Raw genomic sequence first — 26,341 nt, 5'->3', positions numbered from 1 at the left:
CCTTCCTTCTCCTCTCCCATTCCTTTTCAGAAGTACATCCTCTCCACACGAAAACCTTAATGCACCGAAACACGCAGCCAGGAGCCCAAGTCCACAGGATCGTTCTCTGAGCACGCGCGCGCGCGCGCAAAGGGCAGGCGAGGAGGAGGAGGGCGCGCCAACGCCCAGGGCAGAGGGCTCACGGCCCGCCCCCTGGTGACTCAGGCGTCCCTAACAACCAACTGCGCCAACCGCCTGTGAGAGCAGTTTCCTGGGTCTCCAGAGCAGGTGAGGTGACCTCTGAAAAAGGGACGCCCAACTCAGATCTTCCCATTCAGACCATGCTGGTCAAGCCTAAAGCTCTGCCAGCTCCTGCAACCCACGCAGGTCTGTGGCCCCGCAGCCATCAATCTTAGCCTCGTATGTCCTGTAATGGGAGAACCCATCCTGCAATTACATGAAGCCCCCAGCTCAACCCTGCCTTCTAAAGCCTGGATCAAGGCTCTGCGTGCCACACAACGACTATCTGTAAACTGGTCCAGAGGCCTAGAATTCAAGTAAAGAAAGTGGGGGACCTGGGAAGAGGAGGATCCCCAATCCTCAGCTGTGGACAATGCTACAAGCCCTGTGGGTTCTGCCCCTCCCTAGATCCCCCCCCATTGACCTGGTCTCCCTGGGTTACCAAGGGGGGGAGGAGGAGGAGGACCATGCTGACCTTTGAAGCTGAGCTTTCCCCCTGGGGTGGCTTAGGAGAGGTGGCTGAAGTTGTGGTTGGTTACCACTAGGTGTCCTTTTCCATACACTGACTACAGGAGTCTGAGCTGGAAAGGGGAGGGCCCTTGGGCTATGAACAAGCTATCTCCCCGGGCCAGAGACCAAACCTGGGCTCTTGGGAAAACTCTGTTTTACTCCTTTGTTTTTAATTCTCTCTTCCTTTAGTCCAGTGAACGGAGAATTCACAACAGGACTTTGAGCAATAGAGGGCAAGGAAAGAGGGTGGGAGAAGGTGTAATCAAAAGCCCAGGGCTCTGAACATAGGAACAGGAGGCCCAAGGAGGGCTCTCTTTTGGGGGAGCCTGGGGTAAGTATGGGTGGGAAGCTGACTGAGAAGACATTAGAAGCAAAGGCAGAGAAATGGGTGGAGGCCACATCAGCTACACTTTCAGAGGAACATAGGGGGCAGGACAGACTCCTTAACTTTCCCATTTGAGCAGTGTGAGGAACCTCCCTGACTCAGGCAGATTTTACTGGGAACTTGAGGAAGGACGGAAAAGGGAAGGGATATGATGGAGACCCAAGTTTGACCCAGTCTGTGAGCAACATGAAGCACCCAGGGTGAGCAGGGCAGAAGAGCAACCCCGAAATATTCTCTTGGGCCCTCATGGAGACCTCAAGGGAAAAGGTGTCTGCGGCAATCCAGCCTTACAGAAGCGTCAGGTGCTGCGAGCAGTGAAACGGGATAAGGGTGCTGGGTTTTTGGAGGTCGGCACCAAAGTAGGTAAAGGTTCCAGTTCCTCAGTGGTGACTAGAGAACTCGCAAGTGGGAGAAAGTTCCAGAAAACTTCCTGTAGCTGAGGTGAGAAAGGTGCACCTCAGAGAAGCAGAGCCCAGTGGGCAGATAAGCACTCCAAGCACAGCTCTGAAGTGACAGTGAGTCCCTTCTGTTTTCTAAGCCTCGGTTTCCTCTTCTGTAAGGTGGAGACAGTGGTGTTATGACAAACATCACCTGTGAACATGAGGGCTTACTGAGCTTCATATGGGTGAAGCTGCTAACTTCTTCACAGCCTCTACGACTTGAGTGCCGACTCCAGGCCAAGCCTGTGTGAAACATCACAGTTTAGCTCCTTAATCATCTACAGTGAATGATAGGTGATAGGAATATTAATTACTGTCCCCATTTAACAGGTGATGCCCCTGAAACCTGTTGAGGTTAATTCCTTGTCCAAGGTCTTGCAGATGTGAGAGGCAGAGAGAGGGTGTGAGCGGAGATAGTCCAAGGCCTGAGCACTCAGCCAGCGACTGTAGAGTCAACCCGCTGTGGGCATCTGCCATTGCACGCCTAGAATGCAATAAGTCACAGCTATCCAGAGCCAAGTTTATGACCCCAGACCACCTGTCCACCACATACAAAGCCATCCGAAATGAGGACAGCCCTGGCCAAAGTGGGACACCATTTTATTACTTGTACCAAGGCCCAGAAAGTCCCTACCCTTCACAGTGTGGCTTCGTGTGTCCTGTGTTTTTATGCCCCTGTCCCGGTCCTGAGGACACAGAGATGGGCTTGGAGAAAGAATGACCTTTCCCTATCTTGCTTGGCTGCGCTTGATGCTAGAGATGCAGCCTTGTAAAGCCCTCAGGTCCTTGAGAAGGGGCCCAAGATTTTTTTTTTCTTGTTTTTCGGAGCTGGGGACCGAACCCAGGGGCCCAAGATGTAAGTTGTGACCCATCTCCCACTTCCACACTCTTAAGAGCAGAGGTTGTCCTTAGTGGGGACATCACATAGCAGCACAAACACACACACACACACACACACACACACACACACACACACAAAAACAAAAAACAAAAAAACACAAAAAACAAAAAACAAAAAAAAATGAATTTCTGGTGATCTCAGCTTGTCTGGAATGCCAAAGACAATCCCTGACGTGAAGAAAGGAGTGGGACCTTGTAGTACGAAATGCCATTTCTCTCCCCGCCCTACAGGCTCTCAAGGAAGATGTGAGACTATAGATCCAGTGGGTCTCGACCTTTCTAACGCAGCAACCCTTTAAACTATTTTCTCTTCTTGTGGTAAACCCCTAAGGCATAAAATTATTCCGTTGCCACTTTATAACTGTAGTTTTGCTACTGTTATGGATTGTTAATACCCGACATGAGGATATCAGCCATGTGACCCTCGGGGTCGGGACACACAGGTTGAGAACCACCCCTGTGGCGCCAACTGGGCTGGGTCCTTTCAGGAGCTGTCTTCTTTCTGTGGTCCTTTGGGAGTATTTGGGTATCTAGGTTTCTGTCCATCCCTGCAGAATCCTCAGGAAAGCCTGGAGACAGCCAGCCAGATTAAGGCCTTCCAGCAAATGATGTAAGCTGCTATGCCTGTCCGTTTCCCCCTTCCTCCAATCTTTCCCCTCAATCAAACTGGGATAGCATCTTTTCCTTCCTTCCTTTCTCTTTTTCTTTGGACAGGGTTTCCCGTAAGACCAGGTTAACTTCAAACTTCCTTGATTTAGGAATTTTCCATTTCACTCACCAGCGAACCTAGCACCCTGTGGTCACAAAGGAGAAAGATACTACATGCAAGGAGGTTGCATGTTGAGACCCGAAGCCCGGCAGTTCAGGGACATCAGGCCTTTATCACTCTGGCTTTTCTGGTTGCCGGCCCCCCACTAGGTTTCATCCTCTGCTACTGCAGATAGGCTCTGTATTCGTCAGGGAAAGTGACTCTCAGCAGTAGGGCTCCTGCTCCTTCAAGGACATGCAGCGGTCCTTCCTTCCGTCAGCCTCTACTTGGACCAATCCTAAGAAAGTCTCTGATTGGTTGGCATTATAAGGCCACGCCCGTCAGTCGCAGTGGCCAATGGGATACTCTTTAGAAGCTATTATTAGAAGCAAATAGGACAGACTCAAACTAGCTACCTGCCTAAGGCAGACCTGGCACTGGGCTTGGGCATGCAGATCCAGTGAGCTCTGTCTGCTGTGGATTTGGGCACAGGGGAAGGTGGCAGGGTCCTGGAGAGCTAGGGCTACAACAAAGTTTTTTGGGGGAAGCCAGGGGAGGGGTTGAACTAGTAAGTGGATGGATGTCTGTCTCATTCCCGGGAGGAGATGGTAAGAAAGGCATCCCAAGTTTAAGGAGTGGCCTCAGCAAACGATCAAACTAGTTTAAAATGTCCTGCATGAGAGCAGGCTTTATTTCGGAGAGCCACTAGTCGCGATAGAACGCCCTTGTCCTCTGAGATGCTGAACGAGCTAGCTTTTGTCCTTGGGCAGTTCCGAGCCACTGAAGGTTTTATATAGCTGCCTGCCTCTTTGGCTGTGCAGGGCTGGTTGTAGAGGACCAGACTGGATGCTAGGGCCAAGTGGAGCTGTGTGTGACAGACACAGAGGTCCTAGGCTGAGGCAGCAGTGAGAAAGGAGAGCGCTAAGCAGGAACAGGTTAGCGAACCCCTGTGTGACCTGAAGGAGGAGCTGACTCCCTGCTTTCAGCTCTATCTTCTGTGTAAATTGAATCTGAGGAACTTGGACAGCAGACGGTGGAGAGCTGGGTCCCCTAACAGGAGCAAGATGGGCAGAACCTGGGGGTGGACAGAGTGCCCAAAGCCGGCGGGGGCGGGGCGGGGGGGGGCCTGAACATATGGCTCAGACAGATGTTAAGAGCCCTGGCTGCTCTCCCAGAGGGCTTGGGTTTGGTTCCCAGCACACAACTGCTTATAAAAAAACAGAAGTGGTAAGATAGGCAGGAGAGCCAGAAGTAACAGACCCAAGGAATTCCCTTAACTCACTTTCCTATTAAGTATACTTTGATATAGTATCGGTAGACATTTTTCTTTTCTTTTAAATGTTGTTTTACTTTCAACTGTGCATCTTTGTGTGAGTATATGCAGGTACCCTCCAAAGATCTCCCTGGAGCTGGAGTTGGTTGCAAGCTGCCTGATGTGGGTGCTGAGAGCCCTCTCTGAGCGCAGCAGACATTCTCAACGGCTGGGTGTCTCTCCACCCCTCATATACCCTCAAAACACATTTTCTTGCTGGTGATTTGTTTGAGATGTAGCTCCGGCTGCCTCAAGCTCACTGTGCCTCTTCCTCCCAAGTACAGGGATTATAGATGTGGACTGGGATGCCAGTGTATGCAGGATCAAACCCAGGGCTTCCAAAATGTCCGGCAGATGCTCTCAGCTGCACGGCACCCCCCCATCCTTCAAAAGAGATGTTTGAAAATCACATGGAACTGGAATCTCTAGAGATAACCTCTGGTTATTGTTTTATTTCTTATGTTTGGTAGTACTAAGGTTTGACGCATAATCATCATCATCATAATCATAATAGGAAATAATAATATTACTCAAGTCCTATGAGTGTTCTACCACTAAAAACTACATATATATATGTATATATATATATATAATCCTCTTCATAGTTTTTATTTTGAGAAATAAAAAGGCAGAATCTTAGCCAGGTGGTGGTGGTGCCTTTAATCCCAGCACTCTGGAGAGAGATACAGGGAGATCTCTGATTCTAAGGCTAGCCTGGTCTACAGAGTGAGTTCCCAGATAGCCAGGGCTACCCAGAGAAACCCTATCTTGAAGGAAAAGAAAGAAAGGAGGTGGGGTGGAGGAGGAAGAAGAGGAAGAAAAAGAGGAGGAGAAAAAATAAAGAGGAAAGAAAAAGAAAAACAAAGTCTCACTAAACTGCCCAGGCAGACCTTGAACGTTAAGTCTTTGTACCTCAAACTCCTCATAGCTGGGATTACAGGTCTGCGTCACCAGGCCCAGTTGGGCCTGGTAATAATTTTCCTGTCAAAAATATCCTTAGAGCCAAGCCCGGTAGTGCAGGATTGTAATCCCAACTGCTGGGGAGGCTACTACAGGGAATTCACAGTCTGCCTCAGCTACTAGTGAGCTCAAGAATGAAAATAGGGGACTGGAGAGATGGCTCAGCGATTAAGAGCATCAGCTGCTCTTCCAAAGGTCCTGAGTTCAAATCCCAGCAACCACACGGTGGCCCACAATCATCTGTGATGGGATCTGATGCCCTCTTCTGGCCTGCAGGTGTTTACGCAGATAGAGCGCTCATATTCATTAAATAAATATAACTTTTTTAAAAAATATGAGTGGCAAGGCCCCGGGTTCGGTCCCCAGCTCCGAAAAAAAGAACCAAAAAAAAAAAAATGAGTGGGCTAGGGCGTGGCTCAGTGGTAGAATGTTTGGCTGTCATCTGCAAGAGCCTGGATTTAATCTCCACACCACAAAAATATAACATATATAATGTATATTTCATATATAAAGTATATGAAAATGGTGGATACACAAAGTATATGAAAATGGTCAACTCTGACCTTATGATGTAATTGCTTTCGACGTTTGCCTTAAAAATGACATCAGGCCAGGCGTGGTGGATGACTTCAATCCCAGCACCCATGGAGGCAAAGGCAGGCAGAGCTGTGTGAGGTCGAGGCTAGCCTGGTTTCACATAGTGAGTTCCAAGGCAGCCAGAGCTACAGAGTAAGGCCCTGTCTCAAAACAAAAGCCGGAAACCAAAGTCAAGAGACATCAGACCAAGGGTATGGGTGTTTCTGTAAACATAGAAAGCTACTATTGGGTCTTGCTATGTCTCCAGTCCCTGTGGCAGCGACGGGAATGGGGGAGACTACCCTTCCCCCTTGTGAGATTTGTTAGGGCCACGGATGGCTCTATGATCTCTGCCAGAGGCAGACTACAAAGCAGCAGCAAACACAACGAGAACTAGACCTTAGGAAGAACTGCCTGGTACCAAGAAAGGCAGTATGCAGCACCGAGGGGCTCACAATTAACCCCAGCTGTGATGAAACCTCCTAAGAGGAGGGAGCAGGCCACCTCCCAGGAGAGCGGGGCAAGTGGCCTCTAACCATGGTGCACCAGGTCCTCAAACTGCCACTGACCCTTTACGCTTCTCTCCTGTAGAGACAGGGACAAGTCTTAGAGACCTGGCATTCATGTAGAGACACTTCTCAGCTCTCAGGAATCTCCACAGTCGCCTACGTAGGAAGACATTATTATCCCATTTTAGAGAAGGGTAAGGAGGAAGTCCAAGTCCAGATAAGTTGTGCAGCAAGCCAGAAATGCGAAACCATCTGGTGCCTCTATCTAGACAGCACCCTGCTGAACTCACCATATACATATAGACCAGACTGGTCTCAAATTCACAGAGATCTACCTGCCTCAGCCTTCCAAGTGCTGGGATTAAAGGCATTGTGTAGTTAAAGACGGACAGAGTCTGTGAGTTTGCATTTGATTTGCATACAGGGTGACACAATACATAAATATATTGCTGACAGTGCCCCTCTCCCAAGGCTTTTCCTCCTTGAGCTGCCTGGCAGGCTAGGGAGTACCATCTGGTTCCTCCCTCTGCCAAGGATGCTGTTGCTGGAGCAGGGCTCTCCTTCTCACTGGCCACACCACAGTGTAGCACAAAGGGAAGCTGCCCAGCAACGGGCAGAGGGCCCAGGCGCCCGTGTTCTGCCTTCAGGTTACCGGTAGGGTGCCTGCAGCAGGAGGACAAAGAGGTGGCCATGTGCAGAAGATCCCCCAGGCCCAGACAGCATCCTCAGTCTTCTGTCTTTAGCCCCATATTTAGCTGCCTTCTCACTTCCCACGACTGCCCGCCACCGTCTGGTATGAGGGGAGACTTGGAAGTGGGAGCCAGGTGGGACTGAAGGGAGGCGAGGCAGCGTTCGCACTCTACAGGAGGGTGTGTCTGGCTGCTCCCAACTGCACGCGCCCTGAATGGAGGCCATAAGCTCAGATCTGACCTGAGCATACCTATTCTTCCCGTTCAAAGCTTTTACCCATTCAAAGCCTTTACGCAGAGGTTTAAAGAGGTGGCCCAGCAGCCAAGCGTACTTGTTGATTGGTCTTCCAGAGGACTCGTATCGCGTTCACTGCGCCCCTATCTGATAGGCTCACACTTACCTTCACTCCAACTCCAGGGGGCTGGCTCTTCTGTCTCCGTGGACATCCACATGAGCTCCCACCCTCCTACGCAGACACATATGTACATATAAATGACAAGTCAAAATAGAAAGATAAACTATACGGATCACACATTTAGGTGACAGTATCCCTTTAAAATTGAAAGAAGAGGGGGGAGGAACAGTATCCTCCTGAGTATAGTGCGATAGTTAAGTTTCAACTTTTTTTTTTCCTTTTTCTTTCTTTTTTTTTTTTTTTTTCCTTTTCGAAGATGGGGACCGAACCCAGGGCCTTGTGCTTGCTAGGCAAGTGCTCTACCACTGAGCTAAATCCCCAACCCATAAGTTTCAACTTTTTTGGTTTTGTTTTTTGTTTTAATTTAAAAATCTGTATGCAAATTACACATTTCAGCAATAATGTTTAGTGTACAATAATTTCATCTGTTTGGGGTTTTGATTTTTTTCCTTTCTTTCTTTCTTTCTTTTTTTTTGAAGACAGGCGTCCTCTGTGCAGCCCTGGCTATCCTGGAACTCACTCTGTAGACCACACTGACCTTAAACCTGTTTCAAGATGTTGCTGTTCTGTTCATTTTGCTTTTCCTGTAGGGTTTTTATTTGTTTGGGATTTTGTTTTGTTTTGTTTTTAGCTAGGGGTCCTGGTCTAGAGCTCTGTCAATGAACTATACTCCCAACTCTACTTAAGCCTCTTTTTTTTCCCGTTTATTTATTTATTTGCCTGGCACTGGTAGTGCACACCTTTGATCCCAGAGCTCAAGAGGCAGAGCCAGGAGGATCTGGGAGTTTGAGGCCAACCTGCTGTACAGAGTGAATGCCAGGACAGCTAGGGCGACACAAAAAATGAGTTTTTCCCCTTTTTTGCTTTTTTTTTTTTTTTTTACTTATTTATTTTATTTATATGAGTACACTACAGCTCTCAGACACACCAGAAGAGGGCATCGGATCCCATTACAGATGGTTGTGAGCCCCCATGTGGTTGGTGGAAATTGAACTCAGGACCTCTGGAAGAGCAGTCAGTGCTCTAACCACTGAGCCATCTCTCCAGCCCCGAGAAACTGAGTTTAGATGCACACTTTATGGATGGCTGGAGAGATGGCTCAGAGGTCATGTGCACTCAGTGTTCTGTTCTCACCGAGGGACTGAATTCAGTTCCCAGCACCCATGTCAGGCTACCCACAACTGCCCGTAACTTCAGCACCAGGGCCTCTGTGTGCACGTGTGCGCACACACACACACACACACACACACACACACACACACACACAATCTTTAAAGACTACCCGTTCAGTATCAGCTGTGCAACATCAGGCAAGTCAGGGACCGTTCTGTGTTTCATTTTCCTTCAAAGGAAAAAAAAGAAGATGAAAATGGGCTCTTACCTCCAAAGCGTGTTTTTTTTTTCTTAATGACAAATGAGTTAATATCCAACATGAGTACCTGGTACGTAGCCATGATAATAATTATTGAACAGCTATGGTCTAAACTTTGGGGCTGCTCCTGTACACACGGTGGCCCTTAGAATACATTATTTTATCAACTCCTCTAATAATCCTGTTGGTAGTTACTGCCCTCATTTCACAGGCAACATCTGGGATTCAGAGATGTTTGCTCGCTTGCCCAAAGCCACACAGCCAGTCTCCGAGATCCTCATCTGGTTCTACTCCACTCCAGAGACTGATCCTCAAGCACCGCTCTGTGCCACTTAATTCCCCCCAGGTAACACTGTCTCCTTCCTCTTGCTCCAGCTAGGACCCCGCCCCCAATCCTGTATCCTGCCTGCAGTAAGAAGCTTCCTGTTGCCAGGTTGCCAAGGTTCCTACCCTTGCCTCACTGCCAGCAGTCAACATGCAGGAAACCTCAACAACAGCGTCCGACCCTTCGTCTCGCAGCCAATCCGCTTTCAACATCCAGCGCCAGGTCTCTACTTTGGGTAGTACCAGTCCAGGACCCGTGTCCTTGAAGACTAGCACCAGCCCTGCCCCAAGTCAGCTGAAGACCAAGACCACAAATGTCCGTCGCATGCGCAGGATCATCTCCGAGGACCCGGAGTGGTCGCTGGCCATTGTACCTCTCCTTACAGAGCTCTGCATTCAACACATTGTCAAGAACTTCCAGAGTGAGTCCACGTGATCTGGGCCGGAGGAGGTGGGGACCACCACACCCAAGCCTGGAAGCATTCTCAAATCTACTCCCACCCAACTGAGTGGTGTCTCCTGCCATGTGTACGCACGCACACGCATGTGCACGTGCACGCGCGCACACACACAAACACGCATGCACACGTGCATACACACGCACTCAAACCAAACACAGACACGTGCACGCGCACGAGCACACCCACACATAGGCACATGCGTGCACGCACACACACACCACGTACATGCACATGCACACAAACTGAACACAGACGCGTGCACACATGTGCACACACACAAGCACACATGCACACGTGCATGCACACCCACACAAACAGACGCCTGCGCACACATCTGATAGAGTCCTCTGGGATGCAAATGGCTTCCTGGTTTCCTCCACTCCAGCTCCTTCCAAAGAGAACTAGCTGGCCTCTCCTACTCTGTGGGACAAGGGCTTCCCGAGAAATGGGCCATCTATCTAACATAGCATGTCGATGTGTGCCCCAGCAAGCTTAGATGAACTCCAGGAGGCCAGGGCCATGTCTGACTTCTTCATTTTAAGGATGTATTGGGGGTGGGGAGAGCTCTCACCAAGGAATGCAGTGCACATACAGAGACTCATGACGTCAGCTCTCCCTCCTCCCACCTCTGCATGAGTTCTGGGGTGGGATTCAATTTTGCTCAGCATGCATTTTTTTTTACACCCTGATCCATCTTTTTTGGCCCCATGTTTTCTTCCTTTTTTCTCCCCAGCAGCATCTGGCACATAGTAGGTGTTAAAATACATACAGTAATTCTGAAATGAATGAGTAAAGTCTGACTGGGCGTCTCAGAAGTCAGACTGGACGATACGTTAAGAACTGGCCCTGAGATTCTATCTGTTCTTCTCTGGGTGGGTCCGCTTGAGACCAGATACTGCCCAATGCAATTGCCAGTTAGTTGCAGGCAAGAGCGCCTCAAAGAGTGTCTCTTTATGAAACCGTTTCTCCTCTCAAAGCAAAGTTCCCAAGATCACAAAGGATCTTCCAAGACAGCCCCGGGGCACTGTGTTGTGACGTTCCCAGCATGGTGGCTGACCCTGTTTTCCTTCCTCCCTTCCCAAAGACAACCCCATCCTGAAGCAGCTGCTCCCAGAGCACCAAAAGAAGGTCTTGAGCAGCCTGCCCCCTGAGCTGCCTTTGTCGGTGACGGCTAACTTGATTGAGGATGAGAATTATTGGCACCGCTGCTGCATCAAGCGCTGGTCCGTGTGCCACGTGTCCAAGCACGGCGACAGCTGGAAGCGTATGTTCTTTGAAAGACACCTGGAGAACCTGCTGAAGCTCTTCATCCCAGGGACCACGGACCCCAACGTGATTCTGGACCTGGTGCCCCTCTGCAGGAACTACGTGCGCCGCATCCACGTGGACCAGTTCCTCCCACCTGTGCGGATGCCGACCCCGCCTCAGGGAGAGGAACAGTCGGACTCTGGCAGTGAGGGCGAAGGGAACGAGCCTGAGAAGAACCACTACCAGCTGCAGGCTCTTGTGGGTGGCCTCAAGTACCTGGAGGAGCTGGACCTGGTGTATGGCGTCAAAGACTGCGGCATGAATTTTGAGTGGAACCTCTTTCTCTTCACCTACCGAGACTGCCACTCTCTAGCAGCCACCATCAAAGCTTGTCACACTCTCAAGGTACCGCAGCCCGCTCCCCCCTCCCCCCGCCCCCAAATCGCCTGCCTCCTTTCTCATTGCCTCAGGGGTTGCTTCTCCCTGCCTGTTCCTCTCCTCCCACCATCTTCTCCCATCTCCTTGCATTCATTCAGTAGAGAAGGGAATTGTTTAGATATTTGGGTTCGTTTTTTTTTCTTTTGAAACTCTGTTGAGAAAGGGTCTCACATGTCTTAGGCAGGCCCAGAACTTGATTGCAGCTAAAAATGACCTTGAATTTCTGACCTCCTGCCTCTGCCTTACATACACAAACACGACCAAGTGCTGTCATCACAGATGACGCCACTACGCCCAGTCTAAGTGATACTGAGGATGGATCCAAATGAAAAACGCCCAGGCTTGGGGTGCAGTTCAGAGGCAAAGAGTGTCTGTAGCATGTGCAAAGCCATGGGTCTGGCCCCTGCCACTGGGAAAAGCTAAAACGCACTCCACAGCAGGTCTACTGTACTGCTTAACTTGTCTCCTGGCTGTGATTAAAATCCCTGGCAGAACCAACTGAAGGGAGCTGACAGTCATTTGGTTACAGTTTTCAAGGCATGGTTCACCACAGAGGGGGAGCCATGGCGGCAGGAGCTTGAGGCGTTGGCCAAGCAGAGAGCATGGAATGGGGATTCTCAGCTTTCTCCTTTTTATCCAGCCCAGGACATGCGCGCCCGTGCGCGCGCGTGCACACACACACACACACACACACACACACACACACAATTAAAGTTTAACTAGATAAACCGGGCAGTGGTGGTGCACACCTTCAATCCCAGCACTCAAGAGGCAGAGGCAGGTGATCTCTGAGTTTGAGGACAGCCTGGTCTACAGAATGAGTTCCAGGACGGCCAGCTGCACAGAGAAATCTTGTCTCAAGGGAGAAGAAAGGTTTAGCTGGGTAATTTAGCCATTGAACTAGACAATGCCCCAGAGACACACCCAGAGACTCACTTCTAGGCTATTTTAGAGCTTTGTCAAGTTGGCAGCATTAACCATCACCCTGGTTATGTTGAAATCTTCAGACGAGTATGCCCCGTGGACTATTTGGGCTACGCAGCCAAACATTGAGGGTTTTTTTTTTTTAATCTGAAATTCAAATTTAACTGGACGTTCTGTGTTTCTATTTGTGAAATCTGGCAGCCACCGCCTAGCTGCAGCTTCACATTTCTATGGCTGCTCATTAGTGCCTTTCATCCCATCAGACTGCTCCATCCGCAGAGCTCAAACGGCATAATTTTGCCCCCCCCCCCGCGCCCCCTGCATCTTCAGCACCTGGGATAGGGCCCGATGCTGGCTGGCTGCTGGCTGGCTGCAAAGCGGGTGAACAGAGGACAGCATTTCTTTCCTCTCTTACCAAGCCTAGCAGCTTGATGCCGCTCCCCCTGCTGTGATGAACCGTGCCCTCAAAACTGTGAGCCAAAGAGCCTCCTCCTTCCTTAACATGCATCTGTCAAGTATTTTGTCACAGCAACAAGACAAGATGCTGAAGCACATGGATTCAGTTCCCAGCACCAAGACATACAATTTTTTTTTTTTTGGTTCTTTTTTTCGGAGCTGGGGACCGAACCCAGGGCCTTGCGCTTCCTAGGTAAGCGCTCTACCACTGAGCTAAATCCCCAGCCCCGACATACAATTTTTTTAATGGAGTTACATGTTATATGTTACACATCTGGAGTTACATGTTACATGTTACATGTTACACGTCTGGAGTTACATGTTACATGTCTGAAGTTGGAGGCAGGGTTATCGAAAGGTCAGGATCATACCTACATGGTGAACTGGAGACCAGCCTGGGCTACAGGAAACTCTGTTCCAGAGAAAGGGGAAAGGTGGTTTAGTGGTTAGGATCACAAACTGACCGCTCTTGCACAAAACACTAATTCAGTTCCCAGCGCTTACATCAACTCCAGCCCCAGGGGATCTGACCTCTTCTAGCCACCCACATACCCACACAAAAGCACACATGTGCAACATACTCAAGGATCTTTTCAAAAGAGAGAGAGAACACGAAGGGAAAGCAGGAGAAGCAGGGTTACTTAGCTCCTGGTAGCTGGAAGGACTCACAGATCACACAGCGCCAGCATTAATAGCAGAAAAGCCGGAAGGAAAGGACATGTGCACAAGAGACCAAGCACACCCTCTTGCAAGAATAACTTGGGTCCTGGGGTCCCAGGAGAGCCTCACCAGACTCTTCCAAGGGTGACATCCTATCAATTCCACCAGGGCCCCACCTCTTTTTTTTTTTTTTTTTTTTTGGTTCTTTTTTTCGGAGCTGGGGACCGAACCCAGGGCCTTGCGCTTCCTACGTAAGCGCTCTACCACTGAGCTAAATCCCCAGCCCCAGGGCCCCACCTCTTAAAGGCCTCACATCTCTCAGGTTCACAGAGGGGGCCAAGCTTTTGCACAGGAATCTAGCGTTCTGGTGTCTTTTCTGTTGCTGGGATAAAACACTCTCACCAAAACAACTTTGGGGGGAATGGGGATTTGTTTGACTTACACTCCCATGCCAAGGCCATTAGTGAAGGAATTCAAGGCAGTAACTTGAAGGCAAGCCTGCTTGTTATCCCACACAGCATTGCCAGCAAACAAGGAACTCATGCCACAGCCCAAAGAAGTCCAGCATGAAGTTATGGAGTGATACTGCTTGCTGGCTGGCTCATACACAGCTTTTACCCCACTAGCTTTCTTTCTCTCTCTCTTTTTAGATTTATTCTTATTATTATAAATTATGCATAATGGGAGGGTACATGCTCATGAGTCCACATGCCCATTGAGAGGGCCTGGAGTCACTAACTATTGTGAGCCACCCAATATGGGTACTAGAAACTGAACTCCTGGGCCACAAGGGCTGCACAGGCTAAAGTCCACTGAGTTGTCTCTCCAGCCCCTTAACTAGCTTCCTCATACGGTTCAAGACCATGTGCCTAGGGATAGTGCTACCCACAGTGGGCTAGACCTCCATCAATCAACAATCAAGACAGTCCCACGCAGGCCTGCTCCCAGTCAATCTGACCTCGGTCCTCCAGTGAGTCTCTCTTCTCAGCTGTGTCCCTGGCCCCCTCACTACCAAAACAAGCAAGCAAGCAAGCACTGTGAGGGTGGTTGGAACCGCCTCCGTATCTGCAAAGATGGATGAAGTGGAGAATCTGGAGAGAAACACAGTCAGGTAACCTGCCCCTGTGACGTAAGGAGGATGGAGACAAGAAGGACGAGGCAGATGTGCTGAGGGCCCTTCTCACGAGACCAGATGCTGTAGGAATCATTGGCAGGCAGGGAATGGAAGAGGGGGAGGAGGAGGGGGACCATTTTGAGTTTAAAAACATGAGTTCCAGTTTGAGGTGGCCCGGAGCAGAGAGAGGTCCTCTCTACAGCTAGGGAGAGTCTGACGTGGGGAGAGTCTTAAGTTGAGCTTTGAGAACTGTGTCTTCTTGAGTGTGGCCTTGCATTTGGATGGAGTCATAGAAGAAAGATCCAAAGGGAGAAAAAGGAAGCTTGACATGTAGGGCTAGAGGGGGAAGAGCTTGCCAGGAATAGGAGAGAGGCCATGGCATCGTGTCACAGATCCCAGACAGGGGCACGTTTCAAATAGAAGGAGGAAGCCACCGAACAGGATGGAGCCCAGGACTGGCTTAGGGACCTGAGGGGTCCCTGGGTGTGGGGTATTAGAAACAGAAGCTGGGCAGCTGTGGATATGGAGAGAGTGGGAAGTGAGGAAAAGGGCGGGGCTGTGAACAGTTTTGTCAAGAGCTTGACTGCAAAGCGGGGAACAGAGCTGGGACACAGGAGGGCTTCTGGGTCTCTGAAGAGGAAATTGCACCAATTTCAACCTGAATTGGTCTACAAGAAAATCATTGGTTATACAGAAAGAGGCTCAGGGACCAGGGTCAATGCTTGCTGGGGCTGAGACCTGAAGCGGGGCAGTTGGCATGTGGTAGGCAGCTGTGGAGATCTGTGTTGGTATCATGAAAACAGTGGAGGAGCCTATTCAGTGGCCAGGACAAAATAAAACAGAACAGAAGAGTGGCCTTCAGTGGAAAGGGGGCTTGTAGGTACCGTGGCATGGGCAGACTGGAAGCCAGAAAGGCTGACGTAGTCACAGATTATGAGAGAGTATGTTGTCCAGAGAAATATAGCTGGATTGGCACACCATACTGGAAGGTTCTGTAATACCAGCCACTAACAGTGACGTAGGCAAAGTTTTCCACTGTCAGCTTCTTGGTCAAAAGAATAGAGAAAACCGAGATTGAGCTGGACCTGGTGATGGCCTTCCTCTCTACCACCTGCCAGCAATTCTACATCATTAGGTGACTCCACCTCCAACCTGAAAGCCAGGCAGGTGGCTAACACCAGGTGTTGAGCCTCATGCCAGCTTGTATCTTCTTTCTCTACCGGCACAGAGCAGTTAGGTAGCGCAGGCTATCCCAGACTGGCAGGTGCTGTAAAACTCCCACCTGCCCACAGATCTTCAGACTGACCCGAAGTAAGGTGGACGACGATAAGGCACGCATCCTAATCCGTAGCCTGCTGGACCACCCAGCCCTTGAGGAGCTGGACTTATCCCACAACCTCATTGGAGACCGCGGTGCACGCGCGGCAGCCAAGCTGCTGAGCCACAGTCGCCTGAGAGTGCTCAACCTGGCCAACAATCAACTGCGGGCGTCCGGTGCACAGTCACTGGCCCACGCCCTGGCGCACAACACCAACCTCGTCTCCCTCAACCTCCGCCTCAACTGCATCGAGGACGAGGGTGGCCAAGCAATCGCCCACGCCCTGGAGACCAACAAGTGCCTCACCGTGCTGAACCTTGGCGGCAATGAGCTGTCTGAGCCCACAGCCACGCTCCTCTCCCAAGTGCTCCCAGTCAACACCACGCTCATCAGCCTCAACCTATCCTGCAACCACATTGGGCAGGTGAGTCATGGCTTCCGGAGCGGTGGGTATGGGGTGGAATCCAACTAACATAGACCGTTGCCAGGGCGGGGGAAATGTTAGGAGCAGACCGTGGTGTGCTGCTCAGAGAACATGTGTGCGGGTTCTTCTCCTGTGTGCGCTCCAGGGCCCAATTCTTTTCATTTTTGTTTTGTATGTCTGTGCTATATGTGCATGTATACATGTCTTTGCGTGTGTGAGGGTGTACCTATATGAGCGCGTACACGTGGGCATGCATGTGGAGACCCGAAGTTGTCATCTAAAATTACCCTCGATGGTTCTTCCACCTTATTTGCTGAGGCAGGGTCTCTCCGTCAAACCCAGAGACAGCCTCTGAAGTGACTGATCTTGACAGCCAGCTTGCTCTGGAGATCCTCGATCCCTCATCCCCAGAGTTACAAATGGGCACTCTACCTACTCAGTACTCCCATGGGTTCTGGAGATCCTAATTCTGGTCCTTGTGCACAGGCACAAGGGCTTTCCTCAGAGTCACCTACAGGTTCCTCCTTTTCCTTTGGCTCTTAGTTTCTGGGAGGGAAAGGAAGGTGGTTTGATTGATTGATTGATCGATCGATTGATTGATTGACTGCCTGATTGATTGATTAAAGCAGGGTCTCACTGTGTAGCCCTGGCTATCCTGGAACTCACTGTGTAGACCAGGCTAGCCTCAAACTCTGAGGTCTGCCTCGTGGCTGCTGGGATTGTAGCCATTCCATCCCCTCCAAACTTCTTCTCACATCTCACTAGACTGACTATTCTTAGGTCCCCAGGACTGATGTGAGGGAGGAAGGAGAACCACATCACTATCACGAATCCATATTTTTTTCAAAACATTTAGGTTAAGCTGTCACCTCAGTCTGCCGTCACCACAGTTCTTCAAGTAGAATGGAATTTTTGTCCATGTCCCGAACAGATAGATTACAGGTGGCTTTGGCAAAAGGTATCCCACCTGTATGGAAGTGTGTTCTTGTGACACCAAATGACCCCTCTGCCTCACTCCTCCCCAGGACGGTGGGAAGCAGCTCCTGGAAGGCATGTCAGACAACAAGACCATTCTGGAGTTCGACCTGCGACTGTCAGATGTAGCCCAGGAGAGCGAGTACCTCATTGGCCAGGTTCTGCATAACAACCGAGAGGCTGCTCGCCAGCGGACCCTGAGTCCTGGCCACCTCACCTTACCCACTAACAACTACAGTGAGAATTCTGTAGGCTAAGACAGGGATAGAACAGTGAGCTGATGGGTCACCCTGGCAACCACACCTTCATTTCACACCCTTGATATGCCTGCCCCTGGTTCCGAAGAATCGAGAAAGGGAACCACGAGTCTCCTTGGAAGGGGTGGCCAGATTTGGATACGTGAAGATGCTGAGATACAGAAGGGGCACGCCTAAGGATGAAATGGTGGTGGCCTAGCTCCCACACCTGGAAGATGGCCACTACTAGACCCATACCAGGAACAGGGACAACAAAGGACTATGAGACAACCATTCCTGCTCAAACTCTTCATGAGCCCCATCTACCTCTTGACCCACCCCACCCCTCTCCCTTTCTACCAAGCAGATAGTTGAGTCCTGATCTCAGTCTCTACACACACCGTGCACACACACACACACGCACACACGCCCATGAGTGCACACAGAGCAAAGCTATGGCTGTCTCCCTCTGCCCTTCCACCCTCCCAGAGACACTACCGTCAAGCTCCCGGCTTAGTCCACTTGTACAGATCGCACCCTCACTAACCCTCAAGCTGGGAATGGAGAGCATGGGGAGCAAGTGTCACTCTGAGGGAGCAGACCGGTGAGTCATCCACACTTTTATTATCCATCAGTGTGATTTGTACAATCTTTGCGCTTGGAATTCCATGACAAAAAGGCCACAGTGTGATGCACCCAATTTGACAGAGACCTGTCTCCTCCCCAGCCAGGCCTAGCCCACCCCACAAGCCCTTCTCCTCAGGACATACAGTCTTCCAGGTACCCTCTCCTTGAGTCCCTTCCACACCATGACTGCCCACCCTGGGGCTACACCCATAGGAATTACGGACTATGGATTCACGAGAGGATCTGACTGACTAACTCAAACTCTTATCTCCCAACTCTCCTTGAGCTGAGTGGCCCAGAGCCCATCTTCTACCTCAAAGATGGGTGACTGCAGCTACAATCCAGGAGGGCCTGCACTCCAGGGACTCTTTGCAACAAGCAGGAGCTGAGCAGAGCACCAGAGAGGGCTTGGGAGTGACTATGTGTGTGCCTGTCCGGGCAACCTAGAATCCTCTGTGCCTGACACCCTCTGACAGTTCCAGAGTGCAAACATGTAGGTGTGAGGGTGTGTGTGTCTATATATTTGTGTGTGTGTGTGTGTGTGTGTGTGTGTGTGTAGCCACAGCTGCTAGCAGAGGTTCTAATTAGAGAAACAAGAACATTCAGTGTAAAGTTTAATTTTAGAGATTAATTAATTTTCTGGTTTTCATTTTCCCTGGCAATCAATAAAGCTACCAAGAAAAGAGACCAAAGAATTGCTTTCTCTCTAAGTCTGTGCATGTGTGTGTATGTGTGGGAGGTGAGGCTGTCTGTGTGAGGAGACCTAGGCAGAAATGGTCAGGCAAAAATAATAACAGGGCTTCCCTCCTCCTCTCCCAAGGTCAAGCTCGGTTTCTGGACCCAGAATGGAGGAGCCAAGTCCTTCCCTCCTTGGAGCTGTGAGATGGCCAAGCTGCCCCTAAATGAGAACAAGACATTCAGTCGCCAGCTGGCCAAGAACTGAGGCCTGAGGCCACAGCTCACTCACCACCTGTGCTCCAATAGTACACACACTCACACACACACACACATACACACACATAGTACACTCACACACTCACACACACTACACACTTACACACACACACCACACACATTCACACACGCACACACACAAACACGCACAAACACACACACTCACTCACTCACACATACACACACATAGTACACACACTCACACACACACTCACACCACACACACTCACACATGCACACTTACACACGCACACACACGGAGCTCAATCTCAGGGTCCTGGAAGGTTCAGTGCTAGCAGGCCAGTGGACACTGTTGCCCAGGAAACCCAGTGGGCAGCTGTGCTGATCCCTTCTGCTCGAACCTATCCTTCTCTGACACCCCTCCCTCCTCACCCAAACATCTCTGTATAACCAGAAAGCTCAACCCCCATTTGAGCCCTAGACCATGGCATCCCCACAACAGGGCTTCCCACATCCCCCAGAGAAAAAGGGAAGGGGAGCCAGAGGAGATTGTGCATAGGTAGGGGCCACTTCCATTGGTTGGCATAGGACTGGCACAGCCAGGAGGAAGAGGGGAAGCCAAAAAGGTGGAGATCTGATGAGGAAGGCAAAGCAAGAAGCAGAGGGAACAAGATTGGATGGATGTGAGCCCAATCCCTGGGTACTAAGTCTGCTGGGAAAATGTCAGCCAGGGCAGCTGGGAGAGCGAGGGGCCAAACACAGACATGCACAAGGAAGCACACCGGAATGGAGGAGGCAAGGGAGTATAGGGAATGGGAGAGCAAAGTTGGTGTCAAAGCTTCGAAGGGACAGGACAAAGGGCTGGTGCCCTGGGGCTGTGGCATGGCGCCCCTCTGAAGACCTAGAGCTTCAACTCATGGGATAGGAAGAAGTGGAGGGTCTGGCAAAAACGGAACTCCTGCCACTGGAAATGATTATCTCTCTAGCTAGGGCTTGTGAAGGACTCAGCTCTACGGAGGCGCGCGTGAGGGGCACCTTTCTTCTTAAGCGTCTGCACGAGAAAAAGCTACAGCACGCCCTGTCACCACACCTTCAGGGCTAGTTTCAGTCTACCCACCATTACTAACTCTGCTCCTGAGGTCTCTCAACAAGATGTGCCTCAAGCTCTGTCCACTGGGTCACTCACCCTGGCTGACTTTAATGAGGGCCTCCAGGATGGCACCTTAGCCTCCTTCATGGAAGCTTCTACCCAGAACCCAGGGGAGGAAGCAGCTGATGGATGGGAGGCTGAGTCTTTTCCAGAAAGAGCCTGCAGTGTCCTCCCAGCTTTCCTTCCCTTGCCCTGTACCCTGACAACAGCTCTTTAGAGCCAGTAAGCCCCGAGGTGAGTGACGTCATTGATGTGATGAAAAGTCCCTCCAGGACTGGAGCTCTGGGGCTCAATGAAACAAACAACAGAGCTTTCTTAGCCGCAGCGCCTAGACGCCGCCAGAACTCTTTTAAGGTGTGGAGAGCAATACTGGGAGGGCCACCCCCCGGCCCCACCCTCAGACCCTGTGAACACAGAAGCTGGTTGGAAGCCAGCTCGGCTGCTCTCCACCAAACCACCGCCCCTCTCCACGGGGGGCCTGGGCAAAAAAAAAAAAAAAAAAAAAAAGAGCCCCAAATGCTTTTCCTGCTGCTCACCATGATGGTTCCCTTGGTGGGGAAGCCAGAAACGGGTCCCACAACATACTAACAGTCAAGACTCGATGAAAGCCTGGGAGGGAAATCTCGAGTGTGAATGGAAAAGGAGGTGTCCCCGCAGGAACTGGGTGGGGCCTGGAAGAGAACCACCTCTGCCCCAGTGGATGGGATTCTTAGAGAGCTGCCAATCTCCCATCCTCCGTCTGTGTACAGGGAAGCAGTCTCAGATCACTGAGGTCTCGTCTGAGTGTGCCCCCTCACCTCCCGCCTTCTCTCATACCCCCTGCCTGGCCTTAACTACCATCCTGCCTTCCTCTGCTACACACAGAGAGCACAACACAAGGAGAGGCAGGAGGGAGAACGGCACAGGCTCCCTCCAAAGGCGGGAGGTCACAGTGAGGTCTCCACGCAGGAGCCATGGCGGTGCAGTGACCGGTGGCTGTGGCCCAGACACCCCTCCTGCCGATGGACAATGAGGACAGGGAAACATAGGGCGTCGTGGTAGGGCGGTGGTGGCCCAGCCTCCTCCTCGTCGTCGTCGTCCTCGTTGTCCCGCATGCTGGCCTGGCTCGACAGACGGGTCTGCTCCGTGGGGCAGCTCGCCTCGTTGACACTCCCGCTCCGGCTGCGCCACAAGCAGCTGCGCCGAGAACCATAGAGGCGGCTGAGTGAGAAGCGGCTGCCCCCGCACCCGGCACTCGCTCCGGGGCCCTGGGCGGCCCGCGGGCTGGCGCAGATACTCAGCGCGCTGCGCGAGAAGATGGACGAGCTGCTGACCGCTCGCTGACAGTGCTCGCAGCTCCGCCAGTGCGGGGTCACGCCCGCCGCGCCCGGGCCACCAACCCCTCCGTAGCGACACCTGGGCACGAAGCCACCCCCTGGCCCGCCGCAGCGCGAGCCCAGCTCGACTAGGTCCATGAGCAACACCTCCGAGTAGCTGGGTACCAGCTGCTGATTGGAACGGATGTGCCACTCGAGTTCGGTGCTGTCCACCGTGTTGACCCGCGGCAGGCGATGCGTGAGCGGGGGCAGCAGCTCGTCGCTGGGACTCAGGCCGCCACCTGCGCTGCTGGCCGAGCCCGGTCCCTCCAGACCGAAGAGCTTCTCCACGTGGTAGTGCGCATATGCTGTGCGATACTCCGCCAGCACGCGCAGCGGCCACGATAGCGTGAGCAGGGCTGCCGCCCAGAAGGCCGACGAGCAGGCATACCAAGGTGGCCGAGCCGGGTCGGGGAAGGCCACCATGAACTCGCGAAAGTCCACGTTCTTGAGATGCATGCCCTCTCGAGCCTCCATGTAGTCATCCAAGCCCTCGTTCTCGGCGAAGAAGCGCGCGCGCTGGCACAGGTACGCGTTCTCAGCCTCCACACTGGCGAAACTGAAGCACTTGGTGAAGCGCAACCGCGTGGCCGGCGCGCCCTCCAGCCCCACCAGCGCCTTGGACACATCCCGGACCCCACAGCGCGCGTAGTCGAACTCCGCTTCCGCCACGTGTGTGTTGACCCGCTCGTGGTAGACCTGCAGGAGGTTGGAGTCGCAAGGGGGAGCATACCGCGGCTTTTGTCTATCTATCCCAACACAGACCGAGGTCCTTATACCTGAGATCATCTCCTCCTCCTCCTCCTCCTCCGTCACCATCATCATCATCACCATCACCACCTCCTCCCCCTTCCGCTCCCAACCCCAGTGGGATTGCCCTGAAAACCCTGTACCACGCACAACCACCTCCTCTAATAGTCTTGGCCTGAGACCCAGAAACCTGACTTTAAGTCTACCTCTGCCAAGTAAAAGTAGCCTCAGGCCAGTCTGAGCTGAGGTCTCCGTAGCTGAGAATAAGTACTCGGTAATAATTACTTTACCGAACAGTTGAGCAGATACAGGTGAAGTCATCTGCAGGCATGAAGCACTAAACAGACTCCAACCCAGGAGCCGGCCAGCTGAGCTAAAGTCCCGTCCTCCTTATCTCCTGTATGACCTTGGATGGGTTTTGTCTTTACCACTCTTTAAAATAAAATGGGGGTATAGCCACTTCATAGGTTTGCTTAATTCATAGAATTAAGTAAATGGTTTTAAATCTGTAAGTGCCTAGAGCTCGGTTCTGTTGGTGTTGGTTGTCACTACTGGATACGCATGGGGGCTCATGCTGTCCCGAGCTCCCTCAAAAGCAGAGAGAAACCCAAGCAACCTTCCTGTCTTGAACAGCCCACGCTCATCCACAGCTTCTCACCTGGGTGGTCGTGTAGGCATCTCCATTGCGGTATCGGGTGACCTGTCGAGTTCGTCGGACATAGTGATAGCTGATGGCCTTCCACCAGATGCAGGGGGTGGCCTGCTGCATTCGTCCCACACGCTCCTGAACACTGTTCACATCCACTCGGTGCTGCAGCTCGTGGCGGGCTTGGCAGTGCCAACACTCCACCAGGTAGACGGCGTACAGCATGAGCAGGAAGGCCAGGGGGATGTAGACATAGCCATTGGAGCAAGGGCTATCATGATACATGAGGCTGTTGCCCTGGTAGGCGCTGCTGAACGTGAGGCGGGTCACTGTGGTGACGTGGCACCAAGCCACTGCCCCCAGGCAGCCATACATGAGCAGTGAGAGCAGGAGGCACTTCCAGTGAGACTCACGGCAGAGAGATTTGGTGAAAGAGGGCTGGATGGGACGCTGCTGCTCAGACGAGGAGACAGGACCCGGCACAGAGGCAATGATGAACACAGGGATTGAGAGACAGTAGGCCAGTGCCAGGGTCGTAGACAGGAATGTAGCAGGAAGAAGACAGAGATGGGAGCCAGTGACCAGAGATAAACACAGAAGTGTCCCAGACAGAACCATGACAAAAGGTGACCAGAATGCCAACATAAAAGAGTACACACAAAGAGAGAGAGAGAGAGAGAGAGAGAGACCACAAGAGGCAGAGAGAGAGAGAGAGAGAGAGAGAGAGAGAGAGAGAGATCAGAAGTGGAGGACCAGATGGATAGGATGATATCCAGAAAGAGTCCAAAGACAGACACAAAGATGGCGATGAAACGAGAGAAGGGGTGGATGGGGAAAAAAGGAATAGACAAACAGGCATTAGCGAAGGTAGGTCCTCAGCCCAGACCTTTTCCAGGGGGTCCCAAGAGAGCAGGGAGGGACCCACTGACATATCTCCCCACTTACTAGGTGGGGCCCTGACCTCTTGGAGATACTGTCAGCCCTGGGTTCTAGAGAAACCATTCTCTTTGGCTCACCTCTCCGTTACAGACAATCTAACACTTTCTCTGGAGTAGAGGTTTAACCTTATCCCATTCACCTCCCCTGTATCCTTCTGTGAGTCTTCCTACTATTCACACCCCCTCTTCCCAGTAAACACATTCTTCCTCTCTGTTCTAGGGTGGGGAAGAGGGGCTGGGGCACCTTCGCACCTTCCCACAAAACAGTCCAAAGGGACAGAGGTCTGTGGGTGAGGAGAGAAGATGGGGGAGGGGTGGACTACAGGAAAGGAAGATATTGGAAGCCCTGGCGTTTGTCACTAATGTTTGATACTCTCCAGGGCCGGTCTGTTAAAAGCACTTGGCACCTTCTGAGTTGTTTACATGTCTAGTTCTCCACCAGATGGAGCGCTCCTGAGGGCAGGGCCAGCGTCTCGTTCTCTTTGCCTCCTAAGTGACACCCAGCAGGCACATAATCAATGAGGGTTGAGTTCGATTGTTCAAATAGCCTGTCTTCCCACACTTTCTGCATTGTTGCACACACATGTGCACACACATGTGCACACACACACACACACACAACCTTCTGCTGCAGTGCTGACTGGCCCCTTTAATTCTTCATCCTGACCTAGGGACCACCAGAAAGGGATAAAGCAGTGGAAACCAAGTGTACAGTTAACAGCAGAGGTCCTAGATTTCTGTGCATAGGTAGGAAGAACAGGAAACAATACAGAGAGTACCTACAGGGTAGGGAGGGTACCCTTGCCTTCTGGGAGCTGTGCCTTTGGAAGCCGGGTGCACAGGTGCACCTGTGTGCCCGCCTGGTCATGTGCTTGTCCCAGTGTGAGCACAACCGAAAGGGGCTACCGGCAAGTCCATCCCCACTCTCCAGCCCCCGTGTAATATGCATGGAGTGCACCAATGTGGATGGGAGGTTGGGACGGAGGGCTTCTGGTACTTCCCTTAGTTTCTTTGTCTCCCGTTTTCAAAAGACTCAAGTAGGACCCTCGCAAGGTACATGCATAGTACTGATTCAGAAATCCTTAAGCTTAGTGCCCCCTAGGGGGACCATCAGGCATTGAGAGAGGTGAGCAGCAGCCCCCTTACACACACACTCCGGTGACCCCAGGGGCTATGGCTTCTGTACCCGTCTGATCTTCCTATAATCCCAGCTAGGGTGACACCATCGCTTCCCCACAACGCATTCTTCTTGCCTCGGAGCACTTCCAGTTCTCCCTCCTAGCCTTCAAGGTGGGATGCCGCCCACCATCCTCACCCGGCGGCCGGCCTAGCCCTTCGCTGCTAAGCCCGGGGTCTGCGAGGCTCCGCCCAGGGCCCCTCCCCCTGCCCAGGACCCCCTGAGCCCCGCCCCCGACGCGGCCCCTTCCTCGCCACAGCGGACTGCGCGGGCAGCCAGGTCGGGGCAGTGGTGCTGGACTGCGGCTGCAGCGGCCGGCTCGGGGTGCGGGGCGCCGGCCGCTCTGCGGCGGAACCGGCAGGGACCGCGCGAGGTGCGGGGGATGGGGGCCAGGTCGCGGTCGTGCGGGGGAACCGGGGGCCGCCGGCTCTCACCTCCTCTCGGGCGGGGCCCTCGTCCGCCGCTGCCATGGGCTCCTCCGGGACCCCGGAGCCGCCGCCGCCGCCGCCGCCGCCGGCGCTCTCTCCCGCGGCCGAGCCAGGGGGGGACATGGCGTAGAGGGGGCGCGTCGAGCTCAGGACCTCCCGGGGGGCTGCCAGGGGCCGGGGGCATCCTGCGCTGGCCCTGAGGAGGGGGCGCGAGGGGCGGGGCCCTCTCTGCTCCCCACCCCCCGCCGGGGGGAGGGGGCCTAGAAAGGGCACGGGGGAGGCCGGAGATGGGGGGGATGGGTGGGAGGGCGGGCTGAAGGGGCCGGGCTGGGGGGGCCGGGGCCGGGGGCGGGTGTCACCTTGAGGCCCTCGCGGCGCCGCTCCGCCTCCCGCCCGCTCCCGCCGCCGCCTTTTGTCTGAGCCGAGCTGGAGCCAGCGCGCCCCCCCTCTTCCTCCCAGTGCAGCAGAGCCCCGCCCCCAGCCCCCCAAACTCCGCCTTCACCAAGCCTTCCTAATAACCACCACCACACTGCCAAAGGGGAGAAGCAACAGGGGCTCCCCGCACCCTTTCTGTCTGTCCGACTCGCTCACCGCATCTTCTTGCCGCCTGCCCATTCTGGCAAGATCTCAACCTCAACTCCTCTCCGGCTGCCCTCTTAGAAGGGCCCTGACGCGCCGGAGGATCAACCAGCATCCCTCTCCAATCTCTGGTCCCCACAAGTCCTTGAGGCTGAAGGCTGG

At 52.5% G+C, this 26,341-nt stretch overlaps 2 protein-coding genes across 6 annotated transcripts; one reads left to right on the top strand and one right to left on the bottom strand.

The window, feature by feature from the left end:
- The first annotated feature begins 18 nt into the window (after positions 1-18).
- Positions 19-20,206, top strand: Drc5 (dynein regulatory complex subunit 5). 5 transcript variants are annotated; one of them, XM_087565900.1, is made up of 6 exons: positions 19-267; positions 9,248-9,382; positions 9,470-9,782; positions 10,906-11,474; positions 15,954-16,403; positions 17,429-18,928. In XM_087565900.1, the coding sequence occupies exons 3-6, from the start codon at positions 9,512-9,514 to the stop codon at positions 17,633-17,635; spliced, it is 1,497 nt and encodes a 498-aa protein (XP_087422026.1). In that variant the 5' UTR covers positions 19-267; positions 9,248-9,382; positions 9,470-9,511; the 3' UTR covers positions 17,636-18,928.
- Positions 18,218-26,023, bottom strand: Tmem151b (transmembrane protein 151B). Its single transcript, NM_001191804.2, is given in 3 exon segments — positions 18,218-22,360; positions 23,070-23,510; positions 25,607-26,023. Coding segments are annotated over 3 exon segments (1,686 nt in total). The 5' UTR covers positions 25,724-26,023; the 3' UTR covers positions 18,218-21,232.
- Positions 26,024-26,341: the final 318 nt, after the last annotated feature.

This window comes from Rattus norvegicus, chromosome 9 (genome assembly GCF_021556685.1).
Source record: "Rattus norvegicus strain SHRSP/BbbUtx chromosome 9, alternate assembly SHRSP_T2T, whole genome shotgun sequence".
NCBI lineage: Eukaryota > Metazoa > Chordata > Mammalia > Rodentia > Muridae > Rattus > Rattus norvegicus.
The sequence above is the reverse complement of the archived record's forward strand: the minus strand, read 5'-3'. Positions and strand labels throughout refer to the sequence as shown.

Excerpts from the sequence above, each read along its gene's own strand:
- Drc5 (XM_087565900.1), top strand. The coding sequence starts at position 9,512 with ATGCAGGAAACCTCAACAACAGCGTCCGACCCTTCGTCTCGCAGCCAA. Across the intron at positions 11,475-15,953 it reads AAGCTTGTCACACTCTCAAG|ATCTTCAGACTGACCCGAAG; the intron begins GTACCGCAGCCC and ends ACCTGCCCACAG. Across the intron at positions 16,404-17,428 it reads CCTGCAACCACATTGGGCAG|GACGGTGGGAAGCAGCTCCT; the intron begins GTGAGTCATGGC and ends ACTCCTCCCCAG.